The sequence below is a fragment of the Sminthopsis crassicaudata genome, chromosome 1, assembly GCF_048593235.1.
Source record: "Sminthopsis crassicaudata isolate SCR6 chromosome 1, ASM4859323v1, whole genome shotgun sequence".
Taxonomy (NCBI): domain Eukaryota; kingdom Metazoa; phylum Chordata; class Mammalia; order Dasyuromorphia; family Dasyuridae; genus Sminthopsis; species Sminthopsis crassicaudata.
This window is the reverse complement of record NC_133617.1, coordinates 731,649,518-731,674,492: the sequence shown is the minus strand read 5'-3', so window position 1 is coordinate 731,674,492 and position 24,975 is coordinate 731,649,518. Positions and strand designations below refer to the sequence as shown.

At 37.0% G+C, this 24,975-nt stretch overlaps 1 protein-coding gene across 5 annotated transcripts in view; it reads right to left on the bottom strand.

The window, feature by feature from the left end:
- The window catches only part of LOC141551944 (cadherin-related family member 3-like), a 119,472-nt gene extending 100,021 nt beyond the window's left edge, over nucleotides 1-19,451 (bottom strand). For all 5 annotated transcript variants that reach the window (XR_012485024.1, XR_012485025.1, XM_074284202.1 and 2 more), the window contains exon 1: nucleotides 19,301-19,451. Coding sequence is in view for 3 of the 5 variants with exons in the window: in XM_074284202.1 (XP_074140303.1) it covers nucleotides 19,301-19,406 (106 nt within the window). In the remaining 2 variants the exon portion in view is untranslated. The remainder of the gene's footprint in view (nucleotides 1-19,300) is intronic.
- Between the last annotated feature and the right edge of the window lie 5,524 nt (nucleotides 19,452-24,975).

Sequence of the window (24,975 nt, the reverse complement as noted above, 5' to 3'; positions counted from 1 at the left end):
GATAAACGTGATGATCAACTCTGATGAACATGAGGTAATTCAGGCCAATTCTAATAGACTTGTGATGGAGAGAGCCATCTGTCTCCTGAAGGACTGTGGAGACTGAATATGGATCACAATAGTATATTCATCTTTTTTCTTGTTGTTTGTTTTCTTTCTCATTTTCTTCCTTGTTGATCAGATTTTTCTTGTGCAAATGTGGAAAGATGTATAAAAGAATTGCACATATTTGACCTATATTGGATTACTTGAAGTCTAGGGGAGAGGGGAAGGGAAGGGAAGGAGAAAAACTTGGAACACAAAGTTTTGCAAGGGTGAATGTTGAAAAGTATCTTTGCAAATATTTTGACAATAAAAAGCTATTATTAAAAATGTTTGTGTGAATTATATTTTCCTATACTTGTTCCCCTTGCTAATTATAAGTATAACCTTCACTAATGGTCCAGAAAATGCATAGCATAGTAAATGGAGAGCTGGCTCTGGAACCAGGGTGACTTCTGGGTTCATGACTCTCCCAGAAACAGGTTCTTCCACTGAAGAAATTGCATAAGCAGTACACACCTATGCATTATAGAGACTGGCCTCATTAACCAGTGCCCCATTATACATATAAACACAGACCTTTGGTAATGGGCTGGTTGGTCTCTCCTTAGGCAGCTAGATGTCCCTCCACTCTCAAAGGTTCACCATATTCATGTCCAATGTAGTGCAGGAACCAGGTTGGCTTTAAAGCTGCTGTTGCCCAGAACTCCTGGACTCAAGCAATCCACTAACCTCATCTTCCTGAGCAATAAAGACTACAGATGAACACCACTATGGCCAGCATTTTTTCCCTTCTCCAACCAAGAATCATTTCTTAGAGAAGCCATTGTCAAATATTGGAAAGAGTCTTGGTTTGGGAGTCAAGAGTCCTGAGATAGAGTCCTAGATCTGACATTTAGCAATTCTGTACTTTGGGCAAGTCAATTAGTTTCTCTGTTCATATAATTTCAGATGAGAAGTTTGCATTAGAAAATCTTAAGCCCCCTTTTACCTCAGACAGACTATGACTCTGTGCTCTAACTCAACGCGTTAAGCTTTAATAGCCGCTTACATCTCAGGATTACCATCTGACTTCATGATGTGATAAGGTTTCAGGGAGGTAATATCTATTCACCTTAGGGAAGGTAAATGGCCAAAATAAAAAGCATGTTAAAAAAAAAAAAAAAAAAAAAAAAGGAAAGAAAATAAATAAATATTGGGAACCATAACATAAACTCATAAGCTATAAGAGGTCATAGAAGAATATGATATTAGATTTAGAAATTCAAGGGACTGTGGAGAGTAAAATTATCCCCACCTACAATAAGAGAGAATGAGACAGAGGTCTGAGCCAATGACCCCAAGGGTTCTATGTAACTCATCCTCTTCCTCTAAACTGGAGAATATTTATCCCATTAACTCTTAGTTAACAGCTAAGCACCTAGACATTTGACTTCAATTTATTAGTAAAAAGAGATATTTAGTCTCTATCTTTGAATTTACAATCCAATGCTTTCACGCTGCCATTTTACCTGTGTTCGTCAATCATTAATTATTTTCTTTTTTTTTTAAATGGTAACTCTGCTTTTGTTTTTTTAATATGCATTTTTTTTTGCTGAGGCAACTGAGGTTGAGTGACTTGCCCAGGGTCACACAGCTAGGAAGTGTTAAGTGCCTGAGGTCAGATTTTAATTCAGGTCCTCCTGACTTCTGGACTGGTGCTTTATTCACTGCACTACCCAGCTGCCCCATTGTCAATTATTTTCTACAAACCATAAAAACATCGGTATTTTTATCAGAAGGTCCATAGTCCCTTCTAATGAAGTGGATCTCAGATTTTCGTCATAATCTAAGATGCCTCCTCCTTCTAAGGCTCTATTGTTATAAGGCTAGATGTCCACTCATTACACAGCAGCTTTACCAAATATAAAATAATTCCATTGAATAATCAAAATAATATGTCATCAGGGAAACAAGTTGGGTGAAGTAAGGAATATCTTTCTCCGATGGACAGACCTCTTAATTTAGGCAGAAGGAAATGGTGTGAGTCATCACAGTCAGTGACCTAAGTGATCATAAGAGATCATGCGGTCCTATTGGACAAAGGATTGGTTGGGAGACACAAAAATATTTTGGGGGACTTTCCATGTGATTGTCATCTCTGCCCATCTAGAGTTGGTCATCATCACAAGACAAAACCAGGATGGAGGCCCTTCAGCTAACTTCCTATAGTTAAGCAAGTGAACTTGGAATCTGCACCTCACAGATCTGGAGCCTTATATAGAAGAGATTTGATATGATTCTATCAAATTGATTAACTCTGATTGGAATAGAGTAGAGATAGAAAATTAATTAGTCCTCTCAGGACCTTACAGATCATCTTACAAATGGAAAAACTGAAATTGAGAGAGATTAGATGACTTACCCAAGGTCATACAGATAATATGTGGCAGAAGTGAGATTTGAACCTCATATCTGGCTCCCATTTCCACAGTTCTTTCCACAACATGCTCTACTTTTTAATTTTGCCTATGGATAGCCCTGGAAGGCCATTGATCATAGGCTTAGAGCTGGAAGGAAATTTAACACTGAATCCAACCTCATTTTACAAATAAGGAAACCGAGGCAGGTAAAACTATTTTCCCAGGGTCACATTGTCAATAATTGTCTGAGACAGAATTTGAACTCATCTTCCTTTAAGCCCAGCACTATTCACAGCACTACTTGGCTGACTCTATGAGATAAAATGTTAGTATTCAAAGAACAACCCATTCTTCCTTAGGGAAAAATACTCTAATACTAGGTCTCACAATGGAGTCCAAGATTCCTGCAATTCTTGGTGAATCAGAGACCCAAGTTACATAGCAAGACAAGAAATTAGGCTCATATTCTGAGAGCAGACTGAAGAGACCAACTGGAAAGCCTAGGTTCTTCTCAATACTGCCCTTGGGAGTGTTGTTAAAAATACATATGAATGGTTCCTGATTATGCTACCAGCTAGAAAAAAGAGAAACTCTCTTATGGTGAAATGGGGTTGGGGTCCCAGCTTTGCTCTAAGAAAAGTTACTCACTATATCTTGGGTTAGTCCCAGAATTCTCCTATAGCCTATTGCCGCAAAAGGTACCCGCAAAGGTGTCCACTACAGGTATATATCAGGAAATATTAGATCTGTCAGATGCAATTAACAGAATCATAAAATATACTTTTAAAAGAGTGCTAATCAACTTCAGCCAAGACCTAAAATAGGCACCAGATTGACAAATGATCAAGAATCCAGTGAGAAACTACAATACTTTCTTCTATCCCAGAATTGGACAAATAATTGGCAGACATCCACATCTATAGAAAAGGGAAGTGCCATCAAAGGCTGTTGCCCCTAAAATGTTTGTAATTAAAAGCAAATAGGCCCAGTCTTCCATTGGAACCAGCACTAGGCCAGAGACATAGGAAACCTGAAAGACTGTGTCCAGAGGCAACAAAAGTGGAGGCCCTTCTGAAAAATACCCAGGGAGGTCAAAGTGCCCCAGAACAGGGACAGTGGAAGCCCTGAGAAGATCTAGCAAACAGTGAGCCAACACTACACTCAGCCCAGAGTGGCCCAGACCAAGAGTTCTAAAGTCCTTAGCATCCTGTATGTCAGGTACCACCTGTCAGATGCCATAGAAGATCCTGTTGACATCTGGTGGCCAAATGTCTTCATTTGGCCTGCAGTCAAGAAGACCTGAGTTCATATCCTGATTAGGTGATTCCATTGGCCTCAGTTTTTTCAGCTATAAAATGGGAATACCAACTTCTCAGGGTTGTGGTGAAGATCAAATAAGATGTTTGTAAAAAGACTCAGCACAAAGCTTAGCCACATAGTAGGTGATTCATAAATTCTTATTCCTCTTCCCCTCTGAAAATTCCATTCTCCAAACCTCCAAAATCTAGGGGGGACAGGGCTTAAGCCAGGAGACACAAAGTAAGAACAATCAGGGCCAATCATCCCACCTAAGAAAAGTGACTATTAATAACCACATATTGAGGAGATCCAGGATTTTTCCCTTCCTCATTTGGTTGATTAGATTAAAACTAAGTTCTCTGAAAGGCAGTTTAGATAAAGAGATGAAATCTTAGAGTTGTTGTCCTACCCAACTAGAAAACCTCAAAAAGAATTTAATCTAAAGTGAATTTTGTTCCACTCAGGTAGGTTTGGTAGAGATAGATACTTTGTCTAGAGGGCCTAAAGCTGAGGGTGATTTGGAAGTAAATGACACAATCAAACCTACCTCTCCCAGCCCTTCATTATTATATTCATTCTCTCTCATTATTCAGTTAACCAATCAGAGGCAATTGTCCCCCCACAAGAACATCTACTCTTCAAAGGCTATATAAACATTGAGTAGGTTCTATGAGGAGTCTTTGGCATTCAAAAGTACCCCCTGACTCTTTTTATGAATTATATGCTAATGTGATTAATAAAATGATTTATTACCCAGAAAACATGTCTCTCAAACTTTTTATAAGTCACACATTCAAAAAGGTAGCTGAAAACTAAGTATATTCTTGGCACAAAGCCCCAGTTTAGGAACTACAGTTGGAGAGATAAATCAGCCAAAGAAAACATCAACCAGAATAAAAAAATTATTATAGATATGAAATCAAAACAATGAGTAACTCTACAACAATTGCAAAATAAGAGTTCAAACTTTTTTAAAACTGCAGTTTGAAACTATAGGAAAATGGACAGAATGATCATCAGTACTGCCAAATCATTCCATGCCTCAGACTATAATCTCTTCCTTTCCTCTTCTTAGCCTTGTGAGGTCACATACAAATGAATGCCTTCCACTGCTACTTCTATACTGCCTGGGGTCAGAAACCAGACCCAGCAAAAAAATTGACAGGAATAGTGAGATAGTGAGAATTATCTTTGACTTCTCTCCCTCCCATCTCAGGGATCCTAACAACAGAGAATTTGTCTAGCGTCTACTATATGTCAGGCATTACTGTTAGGGTCTGGTAATACAAAGATGAAAAAACAAAAGTATTGGGGAAAACAATATGTACACAGATAATAAACAAAAAAACGAAGTATACAAAGTAAATCTAAACTCACTGTTGAAAGAGGATAATAATAAAGGGATATATACATGTATATAATACATATCATCTGTCAATTAATAGGCATTTATTAATTACCTACTTTGTTCTAGGCCAGAGCTTCTTAAACTTTTTCTACTAACAACCCTTCTTACTCAGAAATTTTTATGTGACCCTAATTATATAGATAAATAAAATAGATAAATCATTTACTGATAATAAATCAAAATTTCATGATCCCCATATTCAGTTATGCAATTCTATATGAGGTCACAACTCTTATTTAAGAAACTTTGTTCTAAATAATAAATATTCAAATAAAAGAATAAAACAATCCCAATTCTCAAGGACCTTAAATTGTAATTTTAGTGGAAAGGATGCTGAGTTTAGAATCAAGAGTACTCTACCCGTGGGATTTAGGATTACTGTATTTTAACAGGACCTGGAGGTTGGAGCTATAGAGATTAGCCTAAAAACCATCTATTTCCTCTTAAATACCGACAACAAAGTAAACTTTAAAAGTTCCATGTAAAGATTAGCTGTCATCATTATTAGAGTTGGAGCTGATAACCAGAGGATACTTGCCTATGGTTGTATTCCCAAGTTATAGAAGTCAAGAAGAGGCTTAAAGAGTGAAGAAGAAGCATAGTGTTCTAAACCTCTGAAATACATGAGACAATCAGGGATGCTGTTATAGGAGTTGCTTTGGTATCACCAAACTCTCTCTCTCGACTATTTCAAATACAGAGAGATTGAGGAATACTTATTGCCAAACTCTGATGTGGACCAGAAAGTTGGATCTTTAGTACAATGGACAGCTACTTCAAATGGAGAATGACCTGGACTCAGAACTGAACAGAAGAGAGAAGATCAAACAAAACTATTGAGAAATCGTGCACTATTTTTTCAAAATTGATCTTACATCCCAACTTTTCATTTCCAAATATATCCTTTCCCTTCCAAGAAAGCCACACTTTGTAGAATTTAAAAATAGAGAGAAAAGCAGTTCAATAAAGAGAACCAGTACACTAATAAAGACTAACACTTTATGCAAAATGCTCTAAAGGGTTTTCCATTTCTAAAAAAAACAGAAGGTTCATTTTCTTTCTTTTTTTTTTTAATTTGTTGAGATACTTTGGTTTTAGATTCTTTTTTTTTTCAGTATATCCTTTCTAGCTTCCTATCCCAAAAAATCAGACTTTGTAGAATTTGTTTAAAAGATAAAAAGCAGTGCAGCAAAACCAACCAGCACATCAACAGTCACCTTGCATATAGTATATGCTATTCATTAGCATATAATCCATACTTCTGAATCCCCACTTTGAAAAAATAAGTGAAGTAGATAAAATACTTCTTCATCTTCCCCATTCCAGAGAGTCATCTTTTGACAAAGTCCAATAGAAAGGAAAAAAATCAACATACACATCAGCTAAAGTCCCAACATTATATGCAATGTTACATAGACTGAAGGCAGCAAGGTAACACAGTGGACAAACTCATAGGAGAGTAAGAAAGATGAGTTCAAATATGCTCTCCCAAAAGTGGCCCACATGTGCAAAAATGTTTGTGGCAGCCCTCATTGTAGTGGCAAGAAACTGGAAACTGAGTGGATGCCCATCAATTGGAGAATGGCTGAATGAGTTATGATATATGAATATGAACAACATAAATTGTTCTGTAAGAAATGAACAGCAGGATGATTTCAGAGAGGCCTGGAGAGACTTACATGAACTGATGCTGAGTGAAATGAGCAGAACCAGGAGATCATTATACACGGCAACTACAAAATTATACAATGATCAATTCTGACAGATGTGGCTCTCTTCAACAATGAGAGGATTCAAACCAGTTCCACTTGTCCAGTGATGAAGAGAACTATCCACACCCAGAGAGAACCATGAGAACAGAGTGTGGAACACAACATAGCATTCCCACTCTCTCTAGTGTTATTTGCTTGCATTTTGTTTTCTTTCTGTTTTTCTTTTCCTTCCTTCTTGATCTGATTTTTCTTGTGTAGCAAGATAACTGTATAATATTGGATCTGCATACTTATATTGGATCTAACATGTATTTAACATGTATTGGACTACCCGCCAGCTAAGGAAGGGATGAGGGAAGGAGGGGAAATTTTGGAACAGAAAGTTTAACAAGGGTCAATGTTGGAAAAATTACCCATGCTTATACTTTGTAAATTAAAAAAAAAAATTAAGGTTTTAAAAAATATGCCTTCCCCCAACATTTACACATGATCCTGGGCATATCACTTAACCCTGAGGTTAAATGTCCACCTCAGTTTTCTCAGCCATAAAATGGGAATAATAATAATAACCTACCTGCCAGGGCTATTGTGAGGATCAAATGAGATAATATTTGTTTTGGGGGGGTTTTCCTTGAGGAAACTGGGGTTAAATGACTTGCCCAGGGTAGAAGTGTTAAGTGTCTGAGGCAAAATTTGAACTCAGGAGGGCCTGACTTCAGGGTTGGTGCTCTATCTACTACACCACCTAGCTGCCCCTGAGATAATATTTATAAAGAGCTTAAAACAATGCTTAGCACATAGTAAGTGCTTAATATATACTTTTTCCTTTCCCTTCCTGTCTCCCTCCTTGGGAATATTATGTGAAGTCAGGATTTCATTTTGGCAGAGGTAAGAGAATGTCATCAAAGTATATAAATTATCAAGAATGTGGCTAAAAGTAAATGTAATTTTTATGCCAAATTTGTAATTCTGGAGAGACATTACTTAAAGTTCAAAAAAAAGAGCAGTTGAAAATAAGTGCTTTGGAAACCTTAAAGCACTACATAAATGCTAGATAGTATTATTATAATGACCATGATCAGCTACCAACACACATACCAAAAAAAAAAAAATTGGAGTAGTGCTTTTTCAAATTTCCTTTAAAAACAAATTTAGTTGTTATTATTTCATAGTAATCAATTTGCATTGTGGATGTTCTATGAATGAATCAATTAACTAGTGTTTATTAAGGCTCTACTAGGTACCAATCACTGTGCTAAGCACTGTGGATATAGAGAAAGACAAAAGTTAGCCTTGCTCTCAAGAAACTCACAGTGTAATGGGAATCCAACATGCCAATAAATATACAAGCAAGAGATACATGCAGGATAATTGGAGTTAAGAGAAGGAATGTAGTAAGAAAAGAGGGAAAGGCTTATAGAAAGTCAAACTGTAGAAAGCCAAGGAAGTTGGGAGATAGAAAAGAAGAGGGAAAGAGATTGCTAGGCATGAGGGATTGCCAGTGAAAATGCACAGCTTCTGGAGATGATGTGTGTTTATCAAGGAACAGCAAGGAAGTCACTTTCACTGAATGGCAAGCCATGTGGACAAGAGTAAAATACTGAGAAGAATGGAAAGTAAGAAGGGGCCAAGGGTATGGAGCGATTTAAGAACCAAACAGGATTTTACAATTGATCTTGGAGGCAATAAAAAGCCATGAAAGTTTTTTTTTTTTCTTTCCATCATTATATCTATTGGATGTATCATTTCCAATTTCTCCTTATACTTTACATGAGTTCATTTAAGTCTCTCTTCTCTGTACTCTTCATATTTGCTGTTATAGGACATATGAAACTGAGTGCTATTAATGACACTCTATTTTAATGTTGATTTCTCCCCTTCCTCAATAATTCAGTAGGTTATTCATCCTCATTCTATAAGACCAGTGATAATAATAATAATGAGAGCTATATTTGTAAAATGAGCTGGAGAAGGAAATGGCAAACCACTTCTTGTCAAGAAAATCCTAAAAGAGGACACTGAGGGTGAACATGGTGTGGAAATGGCTAGAAAGTAGTATGGAGATCTAGTCCTAGGCTAGATAAGGTGAAAGCTCACCTATCAGAATCCAGAATAAAGGAACAGAGTCCCAGATTGAGGTTGGGAATAGATGGTTCCTCAATTTAATTCAATTCAAAAGCATAAATTAAATGTCTACTACACACAAAACATTGTGTTAGATACTATGGGTAAAAAGATAAAATAAAAAAATAACTCCTTCCCTTTCCCAAAGAGTTCATATTCTGCCTGAGAAAACCAATATTTATAATCACTTCTGAGCTACAGCCATTTGCAAACAAGTGCCAATTATAAATGAGTCTTATCTAATCCAATCCAAAAAAAAAAATCCAATAGGACCACTTACAATACTTAGTAATGCAATGTAATATAACCCAGATTGACCACAACTAGCCTCGAATGTTTTAGAACTAGAATTCCTAAGAATTTATGTGAAGGCTTCTGGGATTTCTTTGCAGAGATCCCTGGGAAAAATAGTGTCTTTCCTCTCTTACTCCCCTCCCCACAAAAAAAAGGAATATCTGGTCAAGAATTGTAGAGTTCAACTGGGAAGTGAATGTAAATTGTTAGCACTACTGTCTATCTACCCAGGTTACTTATACCTTCAGAATCTAATACTTAACATAGAAATAAAATATTTAATACTTAATAAATACTTAACAAGAAAATTGGATTTACACACATATGTTGTATCTAGGTTATATTGTAACACATGTAAAATGTATGGGATTGCCTGTCATCTAGGGGAGGAAGTAGAGGGAGGGAGGGGAAAATTTGGAAAAATGAATACAAGGGATAATGTTATAAAAAAAATTACTCATGCATATATACTGTCAAAAAAAATTTATAATTATAAAATAAAAAAAGAGAATTATTATGAGGAACAAATGAAAAAAAGTGTAGAGTTCAGAATCTGTCTTTCATCTTGTATCATGTAAACTTCCCAATGTCAAGTATATATCCTTGACTATGGATTTGTTCTCATTTCAGAGAAGTCTACAGAATATCCATATGAAAAGTCTGTCTTCTCCTTTTCCAGTATTTTTCTTGCAGAAAGCACTCTCAGAAATCTTCAGTCAGCCCTTCCCAAGAATTCTGGGTCTAAAACATCCATCACTGGAAAATTCTGAGGGCAATGTCATCATCTCATTGTTGGATTATAGTAAATTTTATGTGCTTGAAAGCAATACAACATGACTTCTCTGGGACTAAGCTTCCTTACCTGTAAAATGAAAGGCTAGAACCAAAGACCCCCAGGGTCTCATCAAGCTTCAAAATTCTATTCTATCACAGAATGTCTTTTAAAATATTTTATAATTCACACTGCTCTCTAGTTCAAAGTTTCCCTCCTTTCCCTCCCTCCCCTCCGCCTCTTTAGAGTTGTTCCACAATAATAGTGACTTTTTCTATCTTTGATGAAAATCTCTTGGCTGTCAAGCCTATATAAAAGAAATCTGCTTAGGTCTTCTGAAATGCATTCTTATGAGCCGAGAAACTTGGGAATACCTTGATGTTTCAGTAAAGCCCAATTACCTCAAACATAATAAAATCCTCAAAAAAAGAAAGGAGTTGATTTTTTTTCCCCGAGTACATGAACTTACACAGAAAGAAACTCCATGTTCCTATTATGCCTTTCCCATAAAGTTTGCTTTGTCTAGGCTCTATATTTTCTCTAATTAAATTACTGAAACCAAATGAAAGGAATGAGAGAAACCCATCAGTATCATATACAAAGCTTGGGGGGAGGGGAACCAAAGTCAGGGCAGGAAAGAGAGCCAGTTGCTCTGTAGAATGACAGATTCCATTTAATCGGGCAGGATGGCACACTGCCTAAAGTATGAAGAGTAAAGGTTTTATGAAACTACTTGGACTGAATGCCCAGATAATTTTGCATATTAACCTATTTTGTTTTTTCTTTAAGAATAGATTAATATAATTGGTATACAGGAACAGAAGATCAAATTAGAACAAAATTTTTAATGTCTCACAAAAAAATAGATAGGGAAATTCACTATAGAGCTGTCAAATCGTCCAGCTGGAAAAAAGGTAGAATTAAGCCACTCATTTCATCCCTTGTAGTTCCACTAAAAGAACAATACTCCAGAGAGTTAAGTGACAGTAAGGAAAAACACTACGTATTCCAAAATATTCAGAACAGTCTTATTTGTGATACTAAAGATCTGGAAATAAAATATGTATCCAAAGTTTGAGAACTTGGCTGGCTGAACTAGAGTAAGTAAATGCAGTGAGATAGCAGTATACTGTGAAGAATGATACATATGAAGAGTTCAAAGGAACATCAAAAAACCCATATGAAGTCATGCAAAACAAGGAAAGCAGAAACAAAAGAGCGATACATTGGATCTATATTTTGCACGCATTTATATGTGTGATGAAGATCTGGAAGCAACTAGATAACACAGTGGATAAAACATCAGACCTGAAGAAAGGTTTTCCTGGTGTTCCTGAGTTTGAATTCAGATTCTTATTACCTGTATGACCCTGAGCCAGACACGTAACTCTGTTTGCCTCAGTTTCCTCATCTGTAAAATGAACTGAAGAAGGAAAAGGCAAATCACTCCAGTATCTTTTCCAAGAAAGCCCCAAAAGGCATCATAAATTGTTTAATGTGACTGAACAACAACAAATATCAGGGTCCAACATATCAGCAGAATGTATCTGATGGTGTAGAGAATTAGGAATGCCTACTCCTGAGAGAGTTGTGATGAAGTGGGATAGAAGTACGCTGGAGAGCCTGGAGCTTGCCGACCTTTTCTAACTGGTTCCAGTTGATTACCCAAGGAATGAATAGGAGACTCTCCAATTGGCTGTAGAGGCACTCAAAAAGGGCTTCCAACTTCAGCCATTTCCTCTTTGTGGCTTTTTGCCTCATTTGTTTTTGGCAGTTCTGGTGTCCGCTGAGAGACCATGCCATCTGGCCCACTGAGAAATGGGGTTTCCTTTGCATTTTTGGTTCTTTTTTTTTCATTCTAAGCATAAGGAATGAAATCTCCAACCTTGAACAAATTAGCAACAGGAATCCAGGAATCAAAATCCACCCCGGTTTTACAGTCGGCATAGTATCAATGCCCAAAGGAGCAAAAAGCAAACTCAGGGACCCTAAAACAGCAGAAAGACTCATGTGGCATCGATACCACTTTTGGTTGTGAGCTTAGTAAACCAAACGCTATGAAGAAACCGAGCTAAATTTTAAACCTAATCCTCCCTAAATCCCAGACCAAGGTGATTTAGGGAGAAATATGCTCCTGCTTTATTAAGGAAATGTTAGTATGTTTGTTTTGCTATATTTTTGAAATAGATTTCTCTTTCCAAAAGTCAGTTGATGTTAAGTAGTTAAACAAAATTGGAGTAAAATGAGCCCCTAACAATGAGAGGAACAAAACTAATAATTACTTAAAGAGATAGCAGAGGAAAGAGATACCCTACAAATCTCCAGAGTACCTTGTGCCCCAAAAAGTAATGTATCGAGCCTATCTTGAGAGGCTAGGAACAAAGAATACAAATTACACATGAATTCAATGCTATAAACTTAAGGGAAAAGGGCAGATAGATTAACAAAAACATCAAAACTGTGAGCATTCTACAGGTCATCCCCTCATCTCACTCCATTAGTGTATGCCTTGGGAAGAAAAGATGATAAGAAATGAATCTGAAGGGCAGGCCACAAACTCCTTCTACTCTAGCAAAATCCAAAAGTCCACACCAACTTGAATGATGATCAAGTAACCCGAGAAATTAATCACTTCTTTCATCCCATAATAATACAAAAAATCAACTAGAAATCCATAGACAATAGGAATGGGAGATTCCCTTCTCATCATCATCCCCAGCAAAGTAGGTACCAACATAACCAATAGCAAGACACAACAAAAGCAAAATCTGCAAGGGATTGTGTTTAAAGGTATCAAGAATCAAGGGCTCCCTGGAGAAAACCCCAAGGAGAGCAGGAAGTCCCAACGTGAACCCTTGGAAGCCCCAGTGAGCAGAAGTGAGTGGGAACCAGTGCCACAGCGCTGACTGAAATGATCCTGGCCCAGAATTCCGAGATCTCTAATATTGTCTATATAGGATCCTGAAGATTTCAGTGATCTGAGTTTTAAAAATTGAGGGTAGGAGAGAGAACCTAACCCTGGAAAGTAGAAGTCAGTGCAAGATCCCAGGAAACCTAGAATAAGACTAAGTAAAAATGATCACTCCACCAAAAAAAAAAAAAAAAAAAAAAAAAAGTACAGCAGGGGCAGAACCTGAACCTGGCACAAAATTTCAAATAAGGACTAAAGTTAGAGAAAGGAGCAAACCCCATCCCTACACACACACACACACACACACACACACACACACACACACACACCAAACACATAAACATTGCAAAACGTATCAAGAGAGATGAATGTATTTTCTACAAGGACTACATGAGTACCTGGAACAAATGGATCACTGCCTTTTTATGGCAGAGGAATGTCCTTAGGTTAATGAAATTATGAGCTATGTATCAACCAGACCAGAACTGGTCTCTAACCTCTGGATGCTAGAGCCAAACAAAGCAGTCTAGAGAAAGGCAGCCAGGAATCAAATAGAAATTTAATTTCAAAGTGAAGAAAATTGGTTTGCAAACTGAAGTCCTGTGAAGGAGGGTTTGTGGTTTGTGTAGGGTAAAAACAAAAAGCAGGACCACAATGCAATCATTCTTAGGTCTTGAATAAACAGTTCCCATGGCAGGCACTTTAGGGACAACATAAGTGTTCTTGGGTCCTGTGGGAACAGGTCCTAAATTGATTGTCTCAAATTTTAAGGGTTGCTGAGCCTTGTGATTCAGTAAGGTTCAGTGTGATGGAAATAGGAGTGCTGCACTGGGTTCAGTTCACTTTGAAATTAAGAACACAAGGACTGTTCATCATCTCAGGAGATTTAATTGATAATTTTCTGTTGCAGCACATCAACTAATTCTGGCTCTCAGGTTCCTGAGAAATGGGAAACTTTTAACAAATCTTACATAATACAAAAATCATAAATCCCTTAGAGAACACCTGGTGCAATACATTTTGCTTGAGAGTAAGCGCAAAAGATTGTTGTTGTTCCAAGCTCAAGACACAGCTTGCTTGCTGGGCCTTAGGTCTAGAAAACAGGGTGTCTCCTAATATCTTGATGTATGGCCTGTAAGGTTACAGGTCATAGTGAAGAGTTCTGAAAAAAAAAATTGATCCACTAGAGAAGGAAATGGCAAACTACTCCTGTATCTTTGCCAAGAAAACCCCATGGACTGTATTAAAATGACAAAAGAGCATCAAAGAATGAGTCCCTCAAGTTAGTAGCATCCAATATGCACTGGGAAAAAGAAGGGGACAATAACAAGTAGCTCCTGTACTAATGAAATGATTGGGCCAAAGCTCAAAGGAAGCTCAACTGCAGATGATGACAGGAAAAGTCTAATACCATAAAGATCAATATTGTATAGGAACCTGCCAGGTAAGATCTATGAACCAAGATAAGCTGGATCAAGCAGCAGATAGAAGAAGCAAACATTGACATCTAACGGGTCGGTGAACTTAAATTGGTTGAAATGGGTGAGTTTAATTGAAATGAACACTACATATACTACTGTGGGCAAGAATTTTTGAAAAGAAATGGAGTAGCCCTCATGGTTAATAAAAAGGTGAGAAAAGCAATAATGAAGAATAATCTCAAAAATAACTGGATGATAGCTGTTCAAATGCAAAGCAAGCTGATAGCAAAGAGGTCAAAGTTGATCAATTCTATGAAGACTATCTAGAAATAGCATCCAATAATTGTGGAAATATGTATAGAAGAATTATACGTATTGAATATGTTGAATTACTTGCCATCTGGGGAGGGGATAGGGGAAAAGGAAGGGGAAAAAAATAGAACACAAGGTTTTACAGAGGTGAATATTGAAAATTACCTTTGCATATGTTTTAAAAATAAACAGCATTGATTAAAATGAAAACAAAACAAAAATAGAAATAACATCCAAAAAAAGATGTCACATTCATCATAAAGGAATGGAATCCTAAGTTAGAAAATCAAAAGGTAGTTGTAATAATAGGCAAGTTTGATTTTGGAATACAAAATGAAGTAGGACAGAGCTTAATAGAGTTTTGCCAATATAATTTGATGGTCATAATAAACACAACCCAAAAGGCAACTCTACACACAGACATTACCAGATGGCCAATATCAAAATCAAGTTGATTACACACTTTGCAACCAAAAATGGAAAAGCTCTAGGCAACCAATTAAAACAAGACTTGGAAATGACTGGGATGAGATCATGAACTTCTTATTGCAAAATTCAGACTTAAATTAAATAAGTTAGGGAAAACCAACAGATCATATAGGTATGACCCTTATGAATATAAAGTGAAGATGATAAATATATTTAAGGAATTAGATCGAGTGAATAGAGTGTCTAAAAAACTATGGACAGAAGATTGCAATATTATATAGAAGGTAGTAACAAAACACATTCCCCCAAAAAAAAGAAGACCAAGAAAGCAAAATGTCTGTCTGATGAGGCTTTACAAATAGCTAAGGAAAGAAGTTTAAAAAAAAAAAGGTAGAGATATACCTGACTGAATACAAAATCCCAGATAATAGCAAGAAAATGCATATAAAAAAAAGTTTTCTTTGGCTTTTTTGATCATTTGTTTTTACTTAAATACAAAATGGGAGAATAAAAAAATTTCCATGTATACAGCAGATCATAAGAGAGAGTTCAATATAAAACAATCTGGTTTGGGGAGTTTTGGGGGGGTTGGGTTTTTTTTGTTTTCCAAATTAAAATGTTTATTCTTTATTGATGCTCATATATCAATTTTATAAAATTCTAAAATACAATTTTCTCACAAACTGGGAAATTAATTTTTTTCTTTAAGGACAAATTTTCTTCTATGAGTAACTAGAATTTAGGGAAAGCAACAGACTCGTGGGCAAAAAGTAAAAAAGGAAGTGGGAAAAATAAAAAGAAACATGACAGAAAAGGATTAAAAATAGGGCTTTTGCAAATAAATTGCCTCTCATTTGTAGAAAAGATTCACTCCTCTGACTTTTCTTGACTTTTTAGAAAAAATATCATCAAATAATTACTAAGGTAGAACTAAAGATTAAAGGAGAGTAAATACTGATTAAAGGGTAATCATAATGAACTAAGAAAATAGCATCCTCACATTTCAAAGTTTATACTATATTTTTGACAAAGAAAATGATGAGACCATATAATAATATACATTTTTCTATTTAGACCTAGAACTGGTATCATCTGCCAAAGTTTTTGACAAAATGTACTTCAACCAAGTACACTATTTGTAAATGCTGAAGTATAATGGAAGCAGTAAAACAATCTGTTTCAAGAAAATATTAGAATTTATCATATATTTTTGCAAAAAGCAAATGATATGAAATGAAGACTCTAATTTTATATGGAATATTATTTTATACAAAGTAGTATATAGAATTTTATTTATATATATAAACATTTTCTTTTAAATTCAGATCATAAACAAATATTATATCAGCATTGGCAAACATGGAGCCCTGAAAGTTCAGGATAGACATAATAGAAAAAATACATTCCCAGATAAAAACAGCTCCCCCCATAAGACTAGTGGGGGACAGATCCAGGAAGCCCAGCACGAAGCCAGCATCTGAATTTATCTGTGACCCTGAAAGGATGAAGCTGTGTGTCACTAGGGACGTCTTAGCTTCAGACATGGCCTAAACATATGAACTCCAGTCGTTGGTGCAGGTGCTTACCAGAGAGAGTGCCCCAGGTCTATAGAGGAATATCACATTACTGCATTTTTTACAATATTATTTCTTGAAATGCCTTTACTTAGAAAAAAAAATTAATCTTCCTCATCTGACTTTCTTTTAGGATACAACATGCCTCTAATAGTATGTGATTCTAGAAGAATGGTTCTTAAGCCCTTTTTTTTGGATCCTGGCACCTTGTTCTTTCCTTGAGCAATAAAAATATACTAAAAATGTAAGTTGTCAGCACCAAGGGAGAATTGGAAGGCTAACCATGAGCTTATCCAGCACCTAACTGAAGCAGTCACTTTGTTGAGCTCTTTGAAAATTCAAAGACAGATGTAATTTGAGAGGAGTTTCTATAGGAACCAAACAAATTTTATTTGTAGGTGCTATGCTTATCCTATTACATATGTTAAACTTAACTTACTCATATTAAACAAACTTACTCATAAATTTTCTTTTTTATCTGCAAAAATTTACATCCAAAATTTAGTTTCAAACCTGGCATAATTTACAGCACTTGAAAACCTCAAATGTCCTCTTAATTGTATTTTAAGATTTTTTTTTTTTTTTGCTGAGGCAATTGGGATTAAGCCCCTTGCCCAAGGTCACACAACTAGGAAGTGTTAAGTGTCTGAAGCCAGGTTTGAACTCAGGTCCTCCTGACTTCAGGGCTGGTGCTCTATCCACTTCCCCACCTAGCTGTCCCCTCTTTATTGTATTATTAAATAAATAGGCTTTTCAATCTTCTTGGCTGATAAAATTAATCAATGACAGACTTAATTGTCTTTAGAAGTAATGCATGGTGTTCCTTCTAATTTCCTTATGTCCTCTCTTTTTTCATGGAGAACCAGGAAGAGAAAAATATTATCATGAGATAGTTCAATCACATTGGATCATAATCCCACATATGTAAATCCCTTACAAACAAAATAACTAGATGCCATAATAATGAAAAGTTAGAGAGGCTAGATAAACAAAGTAGATAGATAGATGGATGGATAGATAGATGGATAGATAGATAGATAGATAGATAGATAGATAGATAGATAGATGGATAGATGGATAGATGGGTGGATAGATAGATAAACAGCAGGCATACATAGAGAGACATAGATAGATAGATAGATAGATAGATAGATAGATAGATAGATGATAGATGGATAGATAGATAGATAGATAGATAGATAGATAGATAGATGATAGATAGATAGATAGATCGATAGATAGATAGAAGAATAGATTGGGAAAGCAAAAGTGACAAACAGAGACAGAGACACAGACAGGCAGAGAGCAATGGACAAGTAACAACCTCACTCAGTTTTCTCATCTGTAAAAAGGGGGAAGTATCTCACTAGATTATTATGAAGATCAAATGCAATTACATGTGTAATGCACTTTGAGAATCTTAATGTGCTATATAAATGCTAGATATTATTATTGTTATTATTATGATAACGATGAGAGCATTTTCCCTACTAATCAGTTTTCCTGTCAGCTTCATTTAGTTTTTTTGTTTGTTTTCTTTTCCTTCTAGTCAAGTAGTAGTTCTACTAGTCTCCTGATTAATACCTTTAATGGGTGTAATGAAAAGAAAATTTCCATTCAGTTGTTTCCATAGAGCATATCCAACTGCTTCCTGATACAGAGTATCTTTTCCCAAAGAGATCTCCATCCTCTCTGAAATTGTTACAAGATACTGTCATTTCCAGGTGATTTAAGAAATGGCATTTTAAAAATATAATATATATAGATGTATATATATTATATATAATTTATATATTTATTTTATAATACAAATATATTTATATTATATATAGCATATATTATATATAATATATATTTATTTTATAATATAAATGTAATATTTATATTATATATATATATAATATATATACATATATATGCATATATATTATATATTTATAGTATTTTCTCCTTATGTGTTGACCTTAGATACCATATCTCTTCTGTCTGTCAGGAAATAAATCTTGATTAAGTGTTTACTATATGGTACCACCATATAACCAAAGATTACAACTAAAGAGGGCCTTTAAGAAGTGAGGAAACTGCAGTAAACAGGATGACCAGGATCTAAGACCTGATTTGAACTCAGGCTGCTGCTGCAATCACTATAAAACACTGAGCTTCATCCTTTCCCCTAAACATTTGCTGTATACTCCATTTTTGCCTCACACATAATGAGGTCAGGGGTTAACTAGAGCTAAACATTATTATTTAAACATTATTATTATTATTATTATTATTATTATTATTATTATTTAGAGCAGAGCCAAATCTCTGATTGAATGTTACAGATTTTTCTAACAAGATTATAGTGATTTTATTAATAATTTTCATCTGATATAAACTTCTTAAAAGACCCCCACAGACTTGAGGTGTGTTATTTTGTTCTTGGACTCAAAAGCAAACTAATTGCTTGGGGCACTGGGGCTGCAAAGATGAACACACTTGGAAGTCATTTTTAAGATCAGTCCTCCTCATTTTAACTAAAAGCTAAAACCCAAATTGGGATTAAATTTCTTTCAAAGGCATCAGAAACAGAAAACAAAGTTAGAGATACTGACCTGGGACTGTAACCAGTAAATAAGGAAAATAAGCAACAGTCATTTTAGGGATGGTATCTTTTCCAGGGGCAATCCTGGCCTTGAGCTGACTCTCAGCAAATGGCATATACTCCTCTGGGAGCTTAAGAAATTGTTTCTGTGGGAAACATTCTGGTTTCTAGGTGCTCTCTGTAAACTTTGCAATGGCATAGCACTTGCAAAGTAATCTCTGACTGCTGCTTGAAAAGTGACACCCTCATTTCTCAAGAGAGAGAAAAAGAGCCAGAGGGATTTGTTTTTTTGGCACTCAGCAGGACAAAATGACAGATTCACTTAGTGCCCTATAAAAACTCCTCTGACTGATGATTCCTTGGGAAAGTTTGGAAGATGAGAATTAGTGGGGAAAGTCTCACAGGATGATCAGCTCCCTGGGACCATTCTTCACTGTACAAGAGAGTTTAGTTTAAAAGGGAAGTCCCTCCAGGATATCAAACAGATGATTAGATTTTCCTGGATTGGATTTATCGCCCACTTTTCAGCAGCACACTTCTGCATAAAAGCAATTTTTAAAAAGACAACTATGGACTAACCTGACCCCTAAACACGAATCTGCTTCCATCCTAATAGCCAAGTTGGTTGGCTGCCAGGGAAGCTTGTGTTGGTAACAGGTGTTGCTTCTATAGAAATCTGATCTCTTTCCTGCATCTCTCATTGTTTGCAAGCTAAAAAAGCAAGAGCATTGGTGCAGAATACCATCACTATCTGGCCAAATGGCCAAGCTCTGGGTCATGTCTAAGTGACCTTGTCTTACTAGTTTGAAAGATGATAGAAAGAAAATTGACTCCAAAGGCAGGATGCTTAACCAGGGTGGATCATAGTTCAGGGGCTGAGGACAGGTTTCAAGGGTTTCAGAAACTTGGATGGGAGAAAAAGAAATCACGTTTCTATTTTCATGGGTGCTTAGGTTGGGAGGGTCTATAGAACATCAGACCTGAAGTCAGAAAGCCCTAGTTCAAATCTATCCTCAGAGTACTTCCTAGCTGTGTGACCCTGAATAAAGCATTTTGCCCTTTTGCCTCAGTTTCTGTAGCTGTAAAATGAGCTGAAGAAGGAAAATGCAAACCACTCCAGAACCTTTCCCAAAAGAACCCCAAAGGGGATCATGAAGAGTTTGAAATGACTCCACAAAATTTTCATGAACCTTTGGTTTCCTTTACAATGCTATACATTTTATGTTATGCATTTAAAAAAGCATTCTTCTGAGAAAAGATCCATAGGCTCCAAGAGTCCAAAAAAGCATTCTTCTGAGAAAAGATCCATAGGCTTCAAGAGTCCATGTGCTAGAAAAGGGGATAAACCTCTAATCTAGAGCCAGAAGGCCTGAATTCAAATCCCACCCCTGATACTACTCACTTTAGGCAACTAACTTAGCTTCCTTCAGTCTGCTTTCTCATCTATAAAGCTGAAGGGCCTAGAATAGATGACTTTCAATGTCCCTTCCAATTTTATTTTATTTTTGCTGAAGCAATTGGGGTTAAGTGACTTGCCCAGGGTCACATAGCTAAGAAGTAATACGCAACTGAGGTCATATTTGAACTCAGGTCCTCCTAACTTCAGAGCCGGTGCTCTATCCACTGTGCCACCTAGCTGCCCCTTCCCTTCCAAGTTTAAATCTACAAAGATCTTATAACTGGATTAACTACTTGATTCCTGTGTATCCTCACCACTTCCCTTTCCTGGACTACAATTTTCTTATCTACAAAATGAGAGAATCTCAAACCTGTTCTAAATTTTGGGTGATGGAGCCGCTTTGGGACACCATAGTGCACAGAGCACTGAACTTGGAATCAGGCATGAGACTTCAGACACTTAGTAGCTATGTGACTAGCACTTAACCCTGCTTCCCTCAGTTTCCTCATCTATAAAAGAAAATTGAAAAGGAAATGGCAAACCACTCCAGTGTCTCTCCCCACACAGTCACAAGAATTAGACATGACTGAATTGATTGAAAAACAACAAAAATGTATCTGATTTTTTTTTTATGACAGGTATTCTGACTTGTGATAGGCAAGCCAAAGCACCTACTATGTGTTTTCTCAGGTGCTAGGTTGTTTCAAAAATAAAATCTAGTGCTTATTTTCTTGGTGCTTATAATCTAGTAGGGATGATTAAAAATTACCAGATAGACACAAATATGTGTGTACATGTTTGTATAGATAGTATGCTTAAACTTATACATATATACATACATATGTTACATTATAATATCATACAAATATATGTGTGTATAAATTCTAGTTATTATTAAATAGCTAAAGGAAATCCAAACTGCCCCATGTTAAACAAAACAGAAGAAAATGCTAAAGGAATCCTCAGGAGAGGAATCCATTCTTCTTCAGCCTGTATCTAATGAGCTCTAGTTCCAAGGACAGCTTCTAGACTTCCTAGCCCCTTCCTCTGTTCCATAAAATTATTGAATTCAGACGAGCGGGGAAAAAAAAACATTTTCCCCCATTTCTGAATTGTTTTGATTCTTTCCCCAGTGCCTTTTTAGGAAATATCAGAAGCAGAATTCAGGATAATGTTGTATTTTTGGTATTATTACTGGCTTTTGAAATTATCACAAAAAATCAACCACAAGGAAATCAAAACATAAAGGGCAAAGAAAACCAAGAGTTTGCTGCCACCCAGTGGTCATATACACCTATTCAGCATTTCTCCAGAGTAGTATTGGTTTAAGAAATGTGAGCTAAAGATGGGGATAGATCCCAAAAATTAAACTAGAGCAAACACCATATGTTTGAGGGCAGATGGGACTTTGTGCTGTCAGAGATCACAGATCAGTTTCAAAATGTAAATACTTAGGGGCAGCTAGTTGTAGTGGATAGAACATCAGCCCTGAAATCAGGAGGACCAAATGTCATCTCAGACACTTAACACTTCCCGACTGTGTGACTCTGGGCAAGTCACTTAACCCCAATTGCCTCAGCAAAAAAAAAAAAAAAAATAATAATGAAGAGTAGTGTCATCATGGGATTCTTCAATAGAAATTTAAATGTGCATTGGGAAAGCAAAAGTCTATTTTTTTGTAAGCCTACATCAGGATTGCACCAAGGGCTACATGGAGGAAGAACATGAGACCAGAACCTTTTTGTGGAGGAGGAACTTTTATTTACGTCACTGTGGAGCTGCAGAACTGGGGCCATCTCATCCTGGTCCTATGCATCAGCATCAAATGTGTGCTGCTCCCCACCAGGTACCATATTCTGTGCACATCAAGGGTCTCTGCTGAGCAAAGCTCCCAACTACTCATTTCTGCCTTCAGAACTAGTTGGTAGCCCTCTCACCTTCATGTCGTGAGCGCAAGAACTATCTTTTGTCTATCTTTGTATTCTGAATGCTTAGCACAATGTCTGGTACATAGTAGGCACTTAATAAATGTTTACTGACTGACTAAATGTGGTAACCAACAATACCCAAATCACATCCAGTGCACAAAAGTCAAAAAAGAGCTATCTCGGAGTTTTTCCTCTCAACCTCCATGTCTGAGACAAAAGATCCCAGCTGTTACCCCAGATATCTATCTGATTTAGGATTAGAGTCCCCCTTCCACTCCAGTTTAGCAAACAAATGGATTTGAGACAGAATTTGTTGTTGAGTTTTGCCTTGTCCAGAGGAACAAAATGACATCACAACGTTGAGGTCAATGAATGTTTGAAGGTCTCTGATCAAGCTTGGCAGGCTCTCCCACAGGTCAGGCACAAATAGTCCCTGATTATTTGGGAAGATGTCTAAATTGCCCCTCTAACATTTCCTTGAGCTACCACAATTAAGCTGTCAGGCTGTGTGGTCCTGGACTAGTGTAGGGTTCTTGTGGTTTTCTGGAGGTTGGAGCAGCCTTCCTTTCAGCAGATTAATCACCAGAAGAATAGCTGGCTGTTAAAGTCCAAATCCTTTATTATCTCCTTCACAATCTAGTTTCTTTGCCTGGGGCCCAGTTAGCTCTTTGGAGAGCCTTTCTGATAGGCCTTGGTCTCAGTGGGGGGAGTAGGAGGACAAGCCACCAGGAACCTGACGGAAGATGGAATGAATCTCTCTGAGTCTGAGGGCTTGAGTTCCTGCCTCCAGTCTGCTTGTCTTCTCTGGCTCTCTCTCCGAGCTTCTCGGTGCCCCAGGAGGGTAACCACCGTGGTGTTGTGAGATGGAGTGAATGAATCTGGCTCTGAGTCTGAGTCCCAGTTTATATGCTGTCTAAACCAATCATTAGATCACTAGGAGACCATTATTTGTTGTAAGATTAAATCAATCATACTAAACTTAGAGAACTATTAAGCACCAGGATAAACTAGATAACCATTGTATTCATCAATTCCACTGAGTTAGCACCTTGTAAGCATCCTTGTTTCAGAGTTCTGGCCCATATCAATAATGTTGGGGTCAATCTGAAGGTCTCTGACCAAGCTTGGCAAGCTCTACCACAGATCTAGCACAAATAGTCCCTGTGATTATTAGGGAAGGAGATGTCTCTGAATTTATCCCTCTCACATTCCCTTGAGCTACCATAATTAAGCTTTGCTCATAAAGCACAGTGCCTTCTTTGATGTGGACTTGTCACGCTGGGAGTTGCTGGATTAGTAGCTCCCGTGTCCCACAACTGATACAAAAAGTTCTTCAGAGAGATCTTGAGAGTGTCATTGCTGCTTCTGACCTCTGAAGGAGTACCTATTTTGTGTGAGATCTCTGTAAAATAACCTTTTAGGCAAAAGTATATTTGTCATTAAGACAAGGTGACCACTCCCTCAGAACTGGGCTCTCTGCAGTAGAATCTCAACGCTTGGCAATTCAGCTCTAGAAAGGACCTCAGTGTCAGGTAGCTGATTTTGCCAGGTGATCTTCAGGATCTTACCGAGATAATTCAAATGAAAGCAATGCAGTTTCCTGGCATGGCACGGGTGTTTTGTTCAGGTTTCCTAAGCATACAGCAATAAGGTCAGCACAATGACTCTGTAGACCTGCAGTTGGCTAACCATTCTAATAGCTTTTTTCTCTCATACTTTCCTTTGGAACCTCCCAAACACTGAGCTAACTCTGGCAATGTGTTCAACCTCATCTTCTATGATGTTCCATCATTTCTGGAAAGTACACTGCCAAAGTAAGCAAACTTATGCACAGCATCCAGAATGTTTTCAATTGTTGTAACCCATGGTTCCACGTGTGGATAATGCAGTCCTAGCTGATGGAGAACTTCTGTGTCCTTTGTGTTAATTGTTAGGACAAAATTAGCTTAAGTGGCAGAGAATCCATTCATACCTTGTTGTATCTGAGACTCACAGCTTGCATTAAGTGCACAATCATTTGTGACCAAAACGTCACACTTTCCCTCTCCATCCACTTTAGTCTTGGCTTGTAGCCTTTTCAAGTTAAATAATTTACAATCAGTCCAGGAGTTGACCTTGAGGTTGTTTTCATGCTCCCTCACTGAAGGCATCAGACAACATCACTGGAAAATATTTTTCTATGGGACTAGGATCAGTGGTCCTCAAACTTTTTAAATAGGGGGCCAGTTCACTGTCCCTCGGATGTTGGAGGGCTGGACTATAGTATAGAAGCTCACACTCTGTCTCTGCCCCTCAGCCCATTTGCCATAACCCAGCGGGCCACATCTGGCCCAAGGGCCATAGTTTGACTACTGTACT